Genomic DNA, 14,572 nt, shown 5'->3' with positions numbered 1-14,572 from the left:
TCTGTGTCGTGTCCTTGACTCGGCGTCGTGGGTACGCGTTTGGCCTTTCGCGACTCTATTAAGTCTCGACTCGCAAATTTACGTGCGGCCAGCATGGAGGTGCAGACAAGCTTGGCGTGAGTTTATCCCGTGTGTGTGTGTGTGTACTTCTAAATCTAACTCCACTGATGCTGCTTAACTTAATGTATACAAGCTCAAAATGTGGGAAATGTATTTAAGGCCAGACTTTTGCAAACAGGTCTGTCTGAAGCTGTTCAATGCCTAGAGGTTGAGCTCGTTTCGTGGGTGTCAGCATGCCTGTGCTTGTATTTATTCTTTTGTCTTTGGGCTAAACTTAATTTTAAGTTCACGAAGTAGACGCTAAACGATGCGATGCCACCTCATATCCGCAGTTGTAAAGTGGCACTCTGAATGTTGAAAGTTCAGCGTTGTAGAGTACAGGACAATATAATTGGGATTGTAATGCGCATGACCACGCGCGTTACTAGGAGGGATGTGCGTCAAAGGAGCTGTGAAGACGGAGGGGGGGGGGGGGGTGCTTTTGCCAGGGTTTGGACTGAGCATTTGCCATGTATGTCTGTATGTATTTTGAACTTCTTTCGCACCAACCGTGCTCATTGGAGGTTCGGGGAAGGACGACAAACTAAACACAAAAGGCAGTTCTAAAGAAATTAGTTTGTAAATCTAGATGATGATGATGATTTAAAAGTGCACAGCTCCCAGTGGCTTCCTAATATCAGATAGAAGAGCGTTCCAGACGGCCGCAGAAGCGCATCTGAAAGTGCGCGATGCGGTGACCATCTTTGTTCGATGGCGAGCCATGTTACAATACTCAGGTTGTGACAGAGCCATTCCACAAACCTCGTATGCTGACAATACATAAGGGATTGTCATTTTTGAAGGTAGTTCTCTCTCTTTTTGAAAAATATGGCTTCATATTTAAGACCGGAAGCAGGTGGTTGGCTTCACTATTCTGGCAAATAGCCCGAAGATGCTGGATGTAATTACCAGCGAAACGATTCTACATGTTGTGGATTCACTCTTCAAACACACCGGTGGGCTGAAGTAACTAATTGGCGGGTGGTGGAGGGTTGCGACACATTTATAATAATGCGATATAACCCAAAAAACTTTATTAAGAATAATACTGGTCGCAAAAGCCTATGTGTTAATCAAATATGGCTTATTCCTTGGAATAAGTCAGGAGTTTGACATAGATACGAAAGTGAACACACTGTTGCCATCATTCCAGCTTGGATTGAGACGTTACTTTATCTGAGTATCCGACACCATGGTCATTTGAGGATTTTCCCCTTCCTAAGCAAAGTTGTCAAACTTGTTTCCATCTCAATTACGCTCCTAATTGGTTGTCATACTGTAACCAAGTCAAACGCCACCCCATGATAATTCCTAATTATTACCCACCTCTTTAAAATGTCTTCAATGTCCATCCACAATTGTGGAACTGTACTTCTTACCTTTGTGAACTTAAGATACAAGTTGCTCCATATTGTATGTGTGCCTTTTGCATTGCATCGATGCATATACGCATCCCCTTCCCGCGCTCTCGCGTCTGCTTCATCGTGAACGCACCGTGCATGCATCAATAACCCTTTTCCCCTTATTCCCTCCTTTCAAGCTTCGTGGCTTCTGCCGAACCATATCGGGTTGCATTGGCCCGGGACGGTGCTGCACGGCGTGTCAGATCATCTGTTGGTTCAGTGGTCAAAGTCTACCGGCCTCGCTCGAGTCTGTGGGCTGACGTTGTCGCTCACACGCGTGTCTGTATGCGCCCGTGTGTGCATGTGCGTGCGTGCGCGCCCGCCCGCCGTCACGTTGCCTAAACCCAGAAGGACTGCCTTGCCCAAGGCCTCGGCACTCTTCACTGCATGACTCCGAATACTCCCCTGCAATTGTCAATCAGCGAGTTTCACAATGGCATTCGATGCTTTTCTCTTTGCGTTAAATATAAACGCTTTTGCTTCTTGTAAGCAGGCACTTTCATGAACCATGCCACACGCTTGCTTGTGGATTTATCGTTAAACGTACACAAATGCCTCAAGGTACCGTTACCCCATGAAAAATGTTGGCTGCTTGTTAGTTTTCCCCGAAGACGCATGTTTCGGTTGCCCTCATGCCGCTCTAAACGTTTCCCGTCTGTCCGTCTGTCCACACACCCACAGGTCCGAAACCGGCCATGACCGATGTGCAGGCTGAACTGGACCGACTGGTCCGCAAACCCGACTCGCCCGCTGCCCAACCCACGCCCTCCGCCCACAACGAGGTCTTGTGAGATCCTCCACCTCGTCCTCTTCCACCTCCTCTCCCCCCTCCCTGCCCACCGCCACAGCCACCTCCGCCACCGTTCCCCAGCGCCATCCCCAAAACCGTTGGTCTGCAGGATCTGCCCATCACCCTCGGCCCGGCACCAGCAGGAACACGTGTGTTCCATTACCTCTCTTCCACCGGTACATCCGAGCCATACAGGTGGTTACCCGTTTGGCGATATGCCGAGCCAGAACCAGACCATGAAACTCTGGTCTCGTAATATATCTGAATCTTGGTTGGGGCCAAGGAGGGCCAGGGGCGCATGGTTAATCATGTACATCGTTGCATATGCCGTCATTGGCTCGGTTTTGCAGTGGACAGCCTCGGGCTTTCTGAGCCTCGTGCCAGACTGGCTCGGCAACGGACCCGGTGCAGCTCAGTTGTGCAGTGGAATAGAGGTACTACTTTCCACACTTTTAAGTCGTCTGGTTTATTTATTTTTATTTTGCAATTTGTTTAGTTGTTTGATATTCCCCACCCACCACCCACACTGATGCGACGGAGCGAGTAATAAGCGTCCGCTTTTGTTGATGATGTTGGTGAGCAGGAGCAGCATGCGTGGTTTGCCTGTCCGGCGGTCTGGATGTGCGGGCCTACTTGTACTTTTGGGCTTTGCCGTCGCAAATGCGGTAACGTTGCCCACCGCACAGAGGCGTAAAACTATCAACCAGCTGCGGCACGAGATGCGCTTTGTGGGCACAAAGAGTTTGAGTCGCGCATTTGTCAATGTTGAAAGGTGGGTTTTATCTCTTGACGGCACAGAAGGCACCTGCATGTACAGCTATCGGGGTGGTGCTCTACTTAGATTCAGCGTGCATTCAGGTCACACTTTAAGCAAGTGATCGATGTCCATTTGTGCATTTTCTCTTTTGCAAGGGAGACTTGGAGGTCGACACAATTTTAAAATGTAGCCTAGTTGAAGTCACTTAAATTTTAGGGGTTTTTTTTTTTGGAAAGGTGTGGTACTTGCAAACACTTAAAAGTTAATTTCTTGTACATTTCAAATAATGTTATTTGAACAAAAATAATCATTCATAGCACTCACAAATTACTGTGCAAAGAGAGGGGCCACTGACTTAAAAAAAATGCACGCATGGCTTTGAATTTGCAGTTTATTCCAGAATAGGATCCGTGTTCAGTTATTTAAAAATGTTTAAATTATTAAAATGCAGCGGTAGTGATTATACGTGTGTGTTGAACACGCAAGATTTACATCCTTAGATTCTGATCGCCGTGCTTAACGTGAAGCAGAAAGCCTAGTGTTTACATGGCATTTCAGACTGACACTGGGAATACACTCCGGCTTCTTTTAGCAACTCTCAATGAGGGCTGAAAACAGTCAGAAAAAATGCTTTCGACTTGGCACTTCAGCGTCCTGAAATATGTTCTGAGCAGGAGTGCAGTAAATCGGTGTCATTAATTTCCGAGCTGCTTTTAGCCAGTTTCAGTTTGGAGTTGCCATTTTAGATCACCGGAAAGTGGTGTTCTGGGGTTTGGGCTTTACCAGCGGGCACTTTGGCAGGAGGCAGAGTGGTCTAAGTAGTCCTATTAAAAGCCGGTGGCTAAACTTGACTTATCAAAAAGACTATTTAAAATTGAGAACGTTCGTAAAACTACATCGTATGCAATTAGCGCTATGAGTTTTGAAGATGTAATTTGTATTGTTATAACGTAATTATCAATGACAGATTTAAAAGGCGAGCGGTATATAAAACTGTTTATTATAAATATTGTCGAGGCGGCATTGACAGAATCAAACTTAAGTAAATACTTCATTGGCCTTTTTTAGCCTAAACTTTGAAGATGAGCCTGCATCATGATATAAAAGTTAACAACGGTTACAATAATTTGTTCCACCAGGAGCCACTTTTTAACATTCTAGTACCTCCGTAATGTTCAGCCAGCAGTGGCCTTGTAAACAGCCACGCAGACGTTATTACTTGAATTCGTGACAAAAAATAACGTACATCTCAGGCAAAGCTGGGTTTGGAGACATTGTGCACAATATCCAAAAGCAAATGACAACTTGAGCTGCGTAGGAAATGATGGAAACGTAACGTGATTTAGAAGGTGTGTTTGGGTTGGACGCGGAACGAAGAGCAGGTTTCAACGCCAGATGGGGAGGGGGTCCTGTCCTGAATCTGGCCGGCAGCAGGGGGTACGTGTGGCCGATCAGTCTTCCTGTCGCTGTGTTTTGGCTAAGGCGAATGACCTCATCGGCAAATCACGTCATCACTGTTGTGCTGCCGTACCGTTGTGGGAATTGCGGGTCGCGTTGGCTTGTGCAAAGAAGGGGTTGGGGAAGGTGTGAAAATCTCATAGTGGGATGAGTTGGCCTGCAGATTATTCGGATGAAAGCCACGTACATTTTAACGGCAGCAGACCATTTGGTGGCAAAGCGACAATGAGTCGTATGGGTGGACGTGTAAAGTTACAGGAGAGCCTGGCGTCACTCCGCAGTGACAGTAAACTGTCATTACGAGTCTCGCTGCTTAAAAACCAAACCTAAAACGGCACATCTGCGCGTTGTCCAAATCTGTCGCCGTGACTCGCCGTACGTCTAATTTTGAAGCTGGGATATGCAGCCAAGCACTGTGTTGTGCAGCAACCTCCACACACAACCCATGCTCTCGCCAGGGTGTTGCATTCGATAATGAAATTACCCCCTTTGTTGCCACGGTGGCTAGGAGATGTTAACTACATCACCTGGTATACAGTAGGTCGTGGGTTCGATCCCGACCCCGACGCCTGCTGCTGTATATTTGGAGTTTGCATGTTCTCCCCGTGGTCGCGTGGATTTTTCTCCGGGTCTTCCAGTTTTTCCCTCCACATTTAGAACACACGAGTTTAGAGTATTTGGCTGCTATAAATTTTCCACGTGATGATGCCACTTCGTTGAGCTATCATTTGTGGTTAGGTCGCTTCTGAAAAAGAGCTACATTAGCTCAGGTGAGCCTTACCTGGTAAAATAAAAATAGCTTAGATTAGTTGGACAAGCCTGCTCAGTGTCACCACTGATATCTTAAATGATAACGACTTTCAATAGGGTATACGGTTCAGCATGTTTGGGTCTTGTCCCACCTTGCTTGACATCTACTCCTGATTGCAGCAGATTTCTTGAACATGTGCATCTCCCTTGCAAAAGAGATCTTCATCGCAAACTCGCCAGGTTGCTCAACGGTACATATGTTGATGCATTTCATGGACTCTTCACTCTCAAACCCATTCTCTTACATCGGAGTTGTCAGGCTTTGCTGCAGACACTAGCTCAAATTGTAACCAACCAGCTGTCTGATTTTTTATTTAATTCATTTTGCATGAAGGTTTGAAAGAGATCGGTCAAGAAGTGGAAGGCTAAAAGTCCATTGCGCAGTTGTGATGATTGACAAAATCATTGTGTGCTTTAACCAGCTGCTGAAGGGTGGGGTGTGTCGTATTTTTTTTGGCCAAACCTCTTTTGTTCTTATTAGAAGTGCCCAGAGCTTGCATAGGGCGGGCTTCTAAATGATCCTGTGCGTCCGCCATGTGCTCTGTGACCATGTTGAGTTATAAACGGCAATCGGTCAGGCATTGGATACATTTTTTGTTTTATTTTGGGCCAGAGGGGGGGCGGGGGGTGGGCGGAGGTGGCGAGTGGGCGAGTTAAAGTTTCCGCTCAACACTTCGAAAGAAAAATTGCCTTAAAACATAAACAAGACAAAATGAGGAAGACCAAAAACGACTTAACTTCACAGAGCTTCGGTCACAGCGGCTCCAGCCCTCGGCGCGATTGAATCGTTTGAATGGCCGCTGCGTCACATGGGACATATGTGACGCACGACTGGCTGAACACAGCTGACGGATCTCAGTCCATGGGCTCAGACTAAATATTTAACCTGTTGGAACTACCAGAGGATGGTCACACTTGAGTTATACCAACTTCTTTAAATCACCAATGAAAAGTGAACTGCATCCTTGTATAATAAGCATGTTATCATTATTCCACTTATGTTGGCCACGTAGCAGAGTACTGCGCTCCAGCCTGGTCCAGTAATTTATACGCAAAACTAGAACACTGAAACCGGCCACTTTACCCCCATGGCACGTGACCTGCCGATCGGCTAACTGTTGTGGTACACCCATTTATACTGCTGGGTGGACAGACGTGGGGGGGAGGGGTGATTTAGGAAACTCTCCCCATTGTTTTAACCGCCGTGCCGGGAGTTCGAAACGGGTTGGTGACCTCTGAATCGCAAGTCCCAGTGTGCTCAACGACTGTTCAAGACCAGACTCATGGATCCATCCAGGCCGGAGCAAACTCCGCCAGTGTGTCGCGATGAAATGCCATTCTGTGACGTGTCTGTGTCGTTGAGCCTCTGTAAAATGTCACCGCCGTAGAGAAGGAATTCAAATAGTGAACCCCCAAACCCCCACCTCGGCCATGGTGGCCACGGTCGCGAGATGTTAACCACCTCACCTGGTATGCAGGAGGTCATGGGTTCGATCACGACGCTTGTATATTTGGAGTTTGCATGTTCTCCTCGTGGTCGCGTGGATTTTTCACCGGGTCCTGTGGTTTTTTCCCTCGACATTTCGCATTGACATGCGTTTAAGAGTATTTGGCAGGCGATAATTGTCCTTCCGATAAGCCACTAAGTCGAGCTATCATTTGTGGTCGCCAGGTCGCGTCTGATAGCAAAAGCTATATAGCTCAGTGGGCCTTACCTGTTCGCAAATAGTTTAGTTCTGATGGGCTGTGCGGCCGAATCTCGGTGAGCAATGCATATGCACGTGGGAAGACTGCCGTGCAAACGCGCTCGCGGTGTGGAGAGTCGCGGTGTCGAGACTCGAGGGGACCGTACCGTGACGCGGGGTGGGGCTGCCGCGGGGTAGCAAGGCACCCGCGCGGAGCGGAGGACAAAAATGAGTTTTGTTTACCGCCCATTGCAGGCTTGGGACCGTCCACTTTGTAAAAACCAAGCGTGTGATCATCTCCAGTCGTTGCAACTTTTTCTAAAAAACGAAACGTTATCGATTCACTCCGACTCGCCCTGATTGGGGTGCGGTTAATTGTGCCGGTTTTGGCCTAGGGCCCCAGACGACTTGACGTGTATGTATCCTGTAAGGGACGGTGACATTTGATTGGCTCCAACTATGGGACTAAATTTATGTTAATGGTGGCATTAAAAGCAAGCTGTTTAGTATACAGTTAAGTGCACTAGCTTTGTTGAGCCATAGACTAAAGTTAATTTTGGCTTTCGCCTCTGGCTGGCATGTAGCTTAGCATACTGCTAGTGTTTAGGATGCATATAATGATACACGTGCTGTTCGAAAACAAGATATACATGAGCATGTCATTCTTAATTTAATATTCAAAGTTTTGTTGTTAATGGTTTTGGAAGTTGAGGTTTTCTTTGAATGTTGATCGCCATTTTAAGCTAATTGTACCCAGGGGCAGATTTCTGAAACGTTTTCATTTGAAAGCACATCATAAAAAGAATGCATTTTGTATTCATTTTGTACATAATTGCTTTACGGTTTTTTTTTTTTAAACTTGTAATTTTGAAAATGTCTGCTAAAGTATTCTCCAGCGTGTAACACGGTGTGTTAACGAAAACCAAGTTTTTATACAATTGTGTTAGGTAAATCACAAGCAAAAAAAAAAACCCCGTTCTCGTCGACGGAGAAAGGTTGAGCGGAGGAGCGAGTTCGGGGCTTAATGCGTCTAATTAACGACAAATGACGATCGCGCTCGTAGCACTACAAATCATGTACAGCAGCCTGCTTGTTAATAATAATAATATTACAGGAACCATTGTATTCCTCCAGTGGTATAACGGTGAACTGCAAACTTATTTGAAAGAAGAAATAACATGTATTGCTTTATTTAGGAGTGTTATAAGCATGTACTCCGATAGGAAAATGAACGCATATTAAGAGTAATGTGGCTGTGTATGGACGAATAACATCGCGCCGGTGTTGATGAAACCTCCAGGGGTAATTGGCCGAGCATGTCGCATTGCTTTACAAGGTAGTCTGGAAATCCATTCGGTAGAACAATCCACCAGCCCCCCCCCCGAGTCCGTTTCACATTTAAAGTTGTCAGCATTGCATGCAGGGTGCTATCATTTTTATTTGCTAATGTTTAAAAACGTCATCATTACGTGTTTTTTTTTCCTCATTGTTTTGTTATTTTATTTAACTGAGAATTGTAATGCCGCCTAATCACTGTACTCATTGCCACTCGTGTAGATTCGGCCCTGCACGTTGGAGGCAAGCCCCTGCCTATTTCACATCATTTGCCATGTACCCGCTACTGTCAGATTCAACTACAGGGAACGTTTACATAACTCGGGGATGACTTGACGTTCGATCGAGTACAATCCGTGGACCCAGATGTTTGAGCTGTCGCTACCAAGGTGACGATTTCTTTATAGAACTAATCAATGATGGTGAATTATACCTCAGCCTTGTCAAACGAGCAGTTTATCACGCAATTCACGATGTATTGGCCATATAAAAGACATGCTAGTGCTTTGGTTTCACCTGCTTGGGCCCTAGCAATTTTGTTTGGTGTGGCCTAGCCCATTAACCAAACACCTTAAGGCTGAGTGCTAAATCTGGACGTATGATTCGCCACTTGTGAATTAACTGAACCAATCAATTAAATGCCTAGGATCGTGTTAAGTACGTGCTGGCATATGAGGTCTTTGTCACTTGTACCATTAATTTCTCATGGGTGAGCACATTAACCTGTCTAACAAACGTGACGGCGTTCTTATTCACCAATCTTAAGATATTTGCTGTAGCACATGTATACATGCTCTGTGCTGTTGTCCTTTAAAGGTAAATGTCCACTATTGGCTGAGGTAATTGAAATAAACTCCCATCTGCACTGCATGGACGTCGGGGTCAACACCAACATTGGTGTGTTTCTACGGTGGCGAGATGTTAACTGGCTCGCGTGGTATACAGGAGGTCATGGGTTCAGTCCTGACCCCCGACACCTGTATATTTGGAGTTTTACATCTTCTCCCCGTGGTCGTGTGCATTTTTTTTTCCCGGGACCTCTGGTTTTTCCCCTCCACGTTTAGAAACGTGCATTGAGAGTATTTGTCTACGTTACATTTCCACGTGATAAGCTACTTCATTGAGCTATTATTTGTGGCCAGGTCACTTCTGAATAAGAGCTACATAGCTCAGTGGACCTAACCTGGTCAAATAAAAAGTTAACAGCCCTGTGACCTCAAATCGCGCACCGTGATTGCTAACGTCGGGCCCCTTCTGACTTCCAAAAGCAAGCCACTCCAGAGAGAGTTTTCATTACTCCAGTATGAAATTATCGCCTTTGCCAGCGCCATGGAGAACTGAGGCGAGATTTTGTCAGTGGATTTAGAGGCGTCGGTGTGAGTTGCACGAATCAAAACGCTCGAATGGATTTGACGACTTCCTCAATGCAGGAGGTCCGATATGAACCAGGTTTCCAGCCAAACATTGTTTTGCATCTAATTATTGTTAAGGAGCCGTTGCTTTTAATTAGTCAATAATTTACTCATTGGCAGAGCGGTGTGTGTGTGCTTAGCGGTATTCCACTATTAGCGCTTGCAACGTGTTTTGGTGGAAGCCTGGTTGTGGAAGTTGGCACAAAGGAACGAGTTTGCGGAGCATAACGTTGTAATGTCTAAATTACAGTAATGTCATTTAAATAATGTATTTGAACACAAAACTATAATAAACTGGAATTGGTTTTGAAGCTGCTTTTGAGTTTATTTCAAAACTGTCATTGTGCGTGCCTTTGCCCGAGAGTGAGATGAGTGTGTGGAGTGGAGTGAGATGAGTGTGTGGAGGGGGGGGGGGGGGGTGGAGTGAGATGAGTGTGTGGAGGGGAGTGGAGTGGAGTGAGATGAGTGTGTGGAGGGGAGTGGAGTGAGATGAGTGTGTGGAGGGGAGTGGAGTGAGATAAGTGTGTGGAGGGGAGTGGAGTGAGATGAGTGTGTGGAGGGGAGTGAGATGAGTGTGTGGAGGGGAGTGGAGTGAGATGAGTGTGTGGGGGGGAGTGGAGTGAGATGAGTGTGTGGAGGGGAGTGAGATGAGTGTGTGGAGGGGAGTGGAGTGAGATGAGTGTGTGGAGGGGAGTGGAGTGGAGTGAGATGAGTGTATGGAGGGGAGTGGAGTGAGATGAGTGTGTGGAGGGGAGTGGAGTGGAGTGAGATGAGTGTGTGGAGGGGAGTGGAGTGAGATGAGTGTGTGGAGTGGAGTGAGATGAGTGTGTGGAGGGGAGTGGAGTGAGATGAGTGTGTGGGGGGGAGTGGAGTGAGATGAGTGTGTGGAGGGGAGTGGAGTGGAGTGAGATGAGTGTGTGGAGTGAGATGAGTGTGTGGAGTGGAGTGAAATGAGTGTGTGGAGGGGAGTGGAGTGAGATGTGTGTGGAGGGGAGTGGAGTGAGATGAGTGTGTGGAGGGGAGTGGAGTGAGATGAGTGTGTGGAGGGGAGTGGAGTGAGATGAGTGGAGAGGAGTGGAGTGAGATAGGTGTGTGGAGGGGGGGGGGGTGGTGGAGTGAGATGAGTGTGTGGAGGGGAGTGGAGTGAGATGAGTGGAGTGAGATGAGTGTGTGGGGGGGAGTGGAGTGAGATGGGTGTGTGGAGGGGAGTGGAGTGAGATGAGTGTGTGGATGGGAGTGGAGTGAGATGAGTGTGTGGAGGGGAGTGGAGTGAGATGAGTGGAGTGAGATGAGTGTGTGGAGGGGAGTGGAGTGAGATGGGTGTGTGGAGTGGAGTGAGATGAGTGTGTGGAGGGGAGTGGAGTGAGATGGGTGTGTGGAGGGGAGTGGAGTGAGATGAGTGTGTGGAGGGGAGTGGAGTGAGATGGGTGTGTGGAGGGGAGTGGAGTGAGATGAGTGTGTGGAGGGGAGTGGAGTGAGATGGGTGTGTGGAGGGGAGTGGAGTGAGATGAGTGTGTGGAGGGGAGTGGAGTGGAGTGAGATGAGTGTGTGGAGGGGAGTGGAGTGAGATGGGTGTGTGGAGGGGAGTAGAGTGAGATGAGTGTGTGGAGGGGAGTAGAGTGAGATGAGTGTGTGGAGGGGAGTAGAGTGAGATGAGTGTGTGGAGGGGAGTGGAGTGAGATGAGTGTGTGGAGGAGAGTGGAGTGAGATGGGTGTGTGGAGGGGAGTGGAGTGAGATGAGTGTGTGGAGGGGAGTGGAGTGAGATGAGTGTGTGGAGGGGAGTAGAGTGAGATGAGTGTGTGGAGGGGAGTGGAGTGAGATGAGTGTGTGGAGTGGAGTGAGATGAGTATGTGGAGGGGAGTGGAGTGGAGTGAGATGAGTGTGTGGAGGGGAGTGGAGTGAGATGAGTGTGTGGATGATATTGGCGGTGAGTGCGATCGTTAAATTACAGTAGCCGAGTCGGAATGTGGTAATGGCACGGAAGAATATCTAACACGGAACAGCAGCATATAATTTCCACACATTAAAATGCCAATAATTTGATGCACGCACCCTGCGTAAAAACACATTTGAATGAAATCGATGCATTGCTACACGCCTTCCGTTAAACCCGCTTTGCCGCACGCAAATAGAAACATCGGCATTGTCGTGAGACACTGCAGTGCCGAGTGGCCGATTGAAGAAGGCGTGATGTTGGGAAGACGTGGCCACGATACATCGAGTTGAACTCGGCAGCCTGTGGCCGTCACCCGCAGCCGTGAAGCCATGCCCACTACCTGTCGCGCGTATTGACGAGAAGAAACGGAGAGTACAGCACGTATATATAACAACGCAATAGCTCGATTAAAACAAACGGGAGGCCAAATTTTTTTATTTAAAGCTTTCGTGACTGCAGTAATTCATATTCTTAGCTCTTTCGGTAAAGTTACCACGTTGAAGGGAAACAATAAAAAATATATAAATCAATAAAAAAAATTCTCACGACGTTTCGACCATAACGCAAACGGTCGTCATCAGGTGTGAAAAAACCAACGGCAAGAAACATTTGAAAGAAGTGTCGGGTTTGTATTTATTTATTTATTTTCAAACTCCGCTGCTCCTGGCGCGCTCGTCTGGCTTGACCCACCCAAAATGTGAAATTGCCATCGTTCCTCTCTGCATCTACGCCACCATGAGCCATACGGATGATCAAGGCCGTAGCCATGGAGTCAACATTGGAGGGGGGGGGACCAAACCTCCCAGGGGGTCCCAACTAAAAAAAAAAATCTACATTTGTAAACTCATTTCTTGACATGTCCTGCCTAAAATATTAAAAAATTCACGAACACATGGGATGGACTTTTTAGTTTATTTTTTTTACAATAATGTCTAATGGTGTTATTGTATTACATTGCTCTGTTCTTTTATTTTTTTTACATTTTCTTGTTTCATTGTATGTAATGGCAGAGATTAGGGATTCATAAAGTACTACTACCATAACCACAATCATATAAACAGAAATCTATGCATTGTTATATGAAGACACGTCCAGATATTGTGGCCAAGGTTTAGCAAATTGTTTTTATTTACATAGCATCGCAATTATTACTTTTTTATAGCAATATATTGGGGGGGGGGCATTGTTAGCATATTTTAATATTGGGGGGGGGGATACGTCCCCCCCCCAATATTTATTATAGTTACGGCCTTGCGAAAGGTCATCCTTAAATCAATAGAGATACATATTCTTTGGTTCTTTCGGTAAAGTCACGGAGATAGAAATAATAATAAAGTGAATAAAAATGCCACGACGTTTCGATCGCAACACAAGCGGTCGTCATCAGTAAACGGGGCGAACCTCTAAAGGCAAACTCTTTATAAAGGTTTTGGAGATGGGCGTAGCCCAAGTGGATCAGCAGCAGCAGAAGAGATGCCGCGACTCTAAGGTCATACCAATCAGGTTATAGACTCAGCAATCGTTGGGTCATGGCTTGACTTGCGTTTTCTTGTCAATCAACCTCCACCGTCATCAGTGTGGTGTGTGGAGCGGGGTGCAGGGATTTCCTGGCGGCCCTTTGCTGCATTGGCATTGCTACTGCATTGCCATTGCTGCTGCATTGGCATTGCTGCTGCTGCATTGCCATTGCTGCTGCTGCATTGCCATTGCTGCTGCTGCATTGCCATTGCTGCTGCTGCATTGCCATTGCTGCTGCTGCATTGGCATTGCTGCTGCTGCATTGGCATTGCTGCTGCTGCATTGGCATTGCTGCTGCATCGGCATTGCTGCTGCATTGGCATTGCTGCTGCTGCCACACTTGGGCTACGCGCATCTCCAGACCTTTATAAAGAGTTTGCCTTTAGAGGCTCACCCCTTTTCCTGATGACGACCGCTTGTGTTGCGATCGAAACGTCGTGGCATTTTTATTTTTTCTATCTACATGACTTTACCGAAAGCACCAAAGAAAATGAATGCCTGCAGTCACGAACGTTTTAGTCAAAATTCAACAGGGATGCTCGACCGATTCGCAAGTCCCACGTACAAAACACAGGTTTTCTTTTGTGTTAGATCGCGTAAATGTGTCGTTAAACCCGGCAGCCAATTAGTAGGGGTTGTCACGTAAACAGAACGTGCCAATTCGTTACTAGTTCGATGTTACTACTTCGACGTACATCTTGCAGGCCCCTCCCCCATCTGCTCTCGGCTCCACCGTTGCTCTTCTAGGCCCCGCCCCCTCACACTTAGGCTCCACCCCTCGCTTGGACACTGCAGAGTTGGCGCTGCGTTCAGCATCACGGAGTGGTGTGTGGGGGACTGGTCATCGGGCAAGGGCTGGCTTTGCAATGATTGGACCACACATCTATCCCTCTCCCTAGCGGCAATGTGTCGTGGGTTGATTTTCAGGCGCACACTGGAACTTTTCAGGCAACACTTTACTATCTAAACACAACGGGTAACTTTTTGATTTAAAGCTTTCGTGACTGCAGTAATTCGTATTCTTAGCTCTTTCGGTAAAGTCACGTTGAAGGGAAGCAATAAAATATATAAAACAATATATTTTATTATTTTATTGTTTCCCTTCAACGTGACTTTTACCGAAAGAGCTAAGAATACAACGGGTAACTCTTTGACGTTAACAGGATAACGACATAGATTGGTAACCACCGTTCCTAACTTTGCTAACACACGGGGGGATACTACATGTCTGGACCGGAGACCGTAGATGGTGGCTTCATCCCAGAGTTGACCCAGCAGAACAGCCCCCAGAATCAGTCCACACCCCGCTTATAAACCACTCGGGCGTGGCCAGCTCCGCCCCAGGCCACGCCTCCCTTCTCGATCCTT

At 47.0% G+C, this 14,572-nt stretch overlaps 1 protein-coding gene across 2 annotated transcripts in view; it reads left to right on the top strand.

Moving 5' to 3' along the window:
* LOC116952064 (cytoplasmic dynein 1 light intermediate chain 2-like) overlaps positions 1-10,060 on the top strand; it is a 36,476-nt gene extending 26,416 nt beyond the window's left edge. For both annotated transcript variants that reach the window (XM_032971089.2, XM_032971088.2), the window contains one exon: positions 2,184-10,060. In XM_032971089.2, the coding sequence (XP_032826980.2) occupies positions 2,184-2,293 (110 nt within the window). In that variant the 3' untranslated portion in view covers positions 2,294-10,060. The remainder of the gene's footprint in view (positions 1-2,183) is intronic.
* The last annotated feature ends 4,512 nt before the right edge of the window (positions 10,061-14,572 follow it).

This window comes from Petromyzon marinus, chromosome 45 (genome assembly GCF_048934315.1).
Source record: "Petromyzon marinus isolate PM22_M1 ecotype Great Lakes invasive population chromosome 45, UKy_Petmar_22M1.pri1.0, whole genome shotgun sequence".
Classification (NCBI taxonomy): Eukaryota; Metazoa; Chordata; class Hyperoartia; order Petromyzontiformes; family Petromyzontidae; genus Petromyzon; species Petromyzon marinus.
Note: the sequence above shows the minus strand (reverse complement) of the source record. Positions and strands in the feature narration are given on the sequence as shown.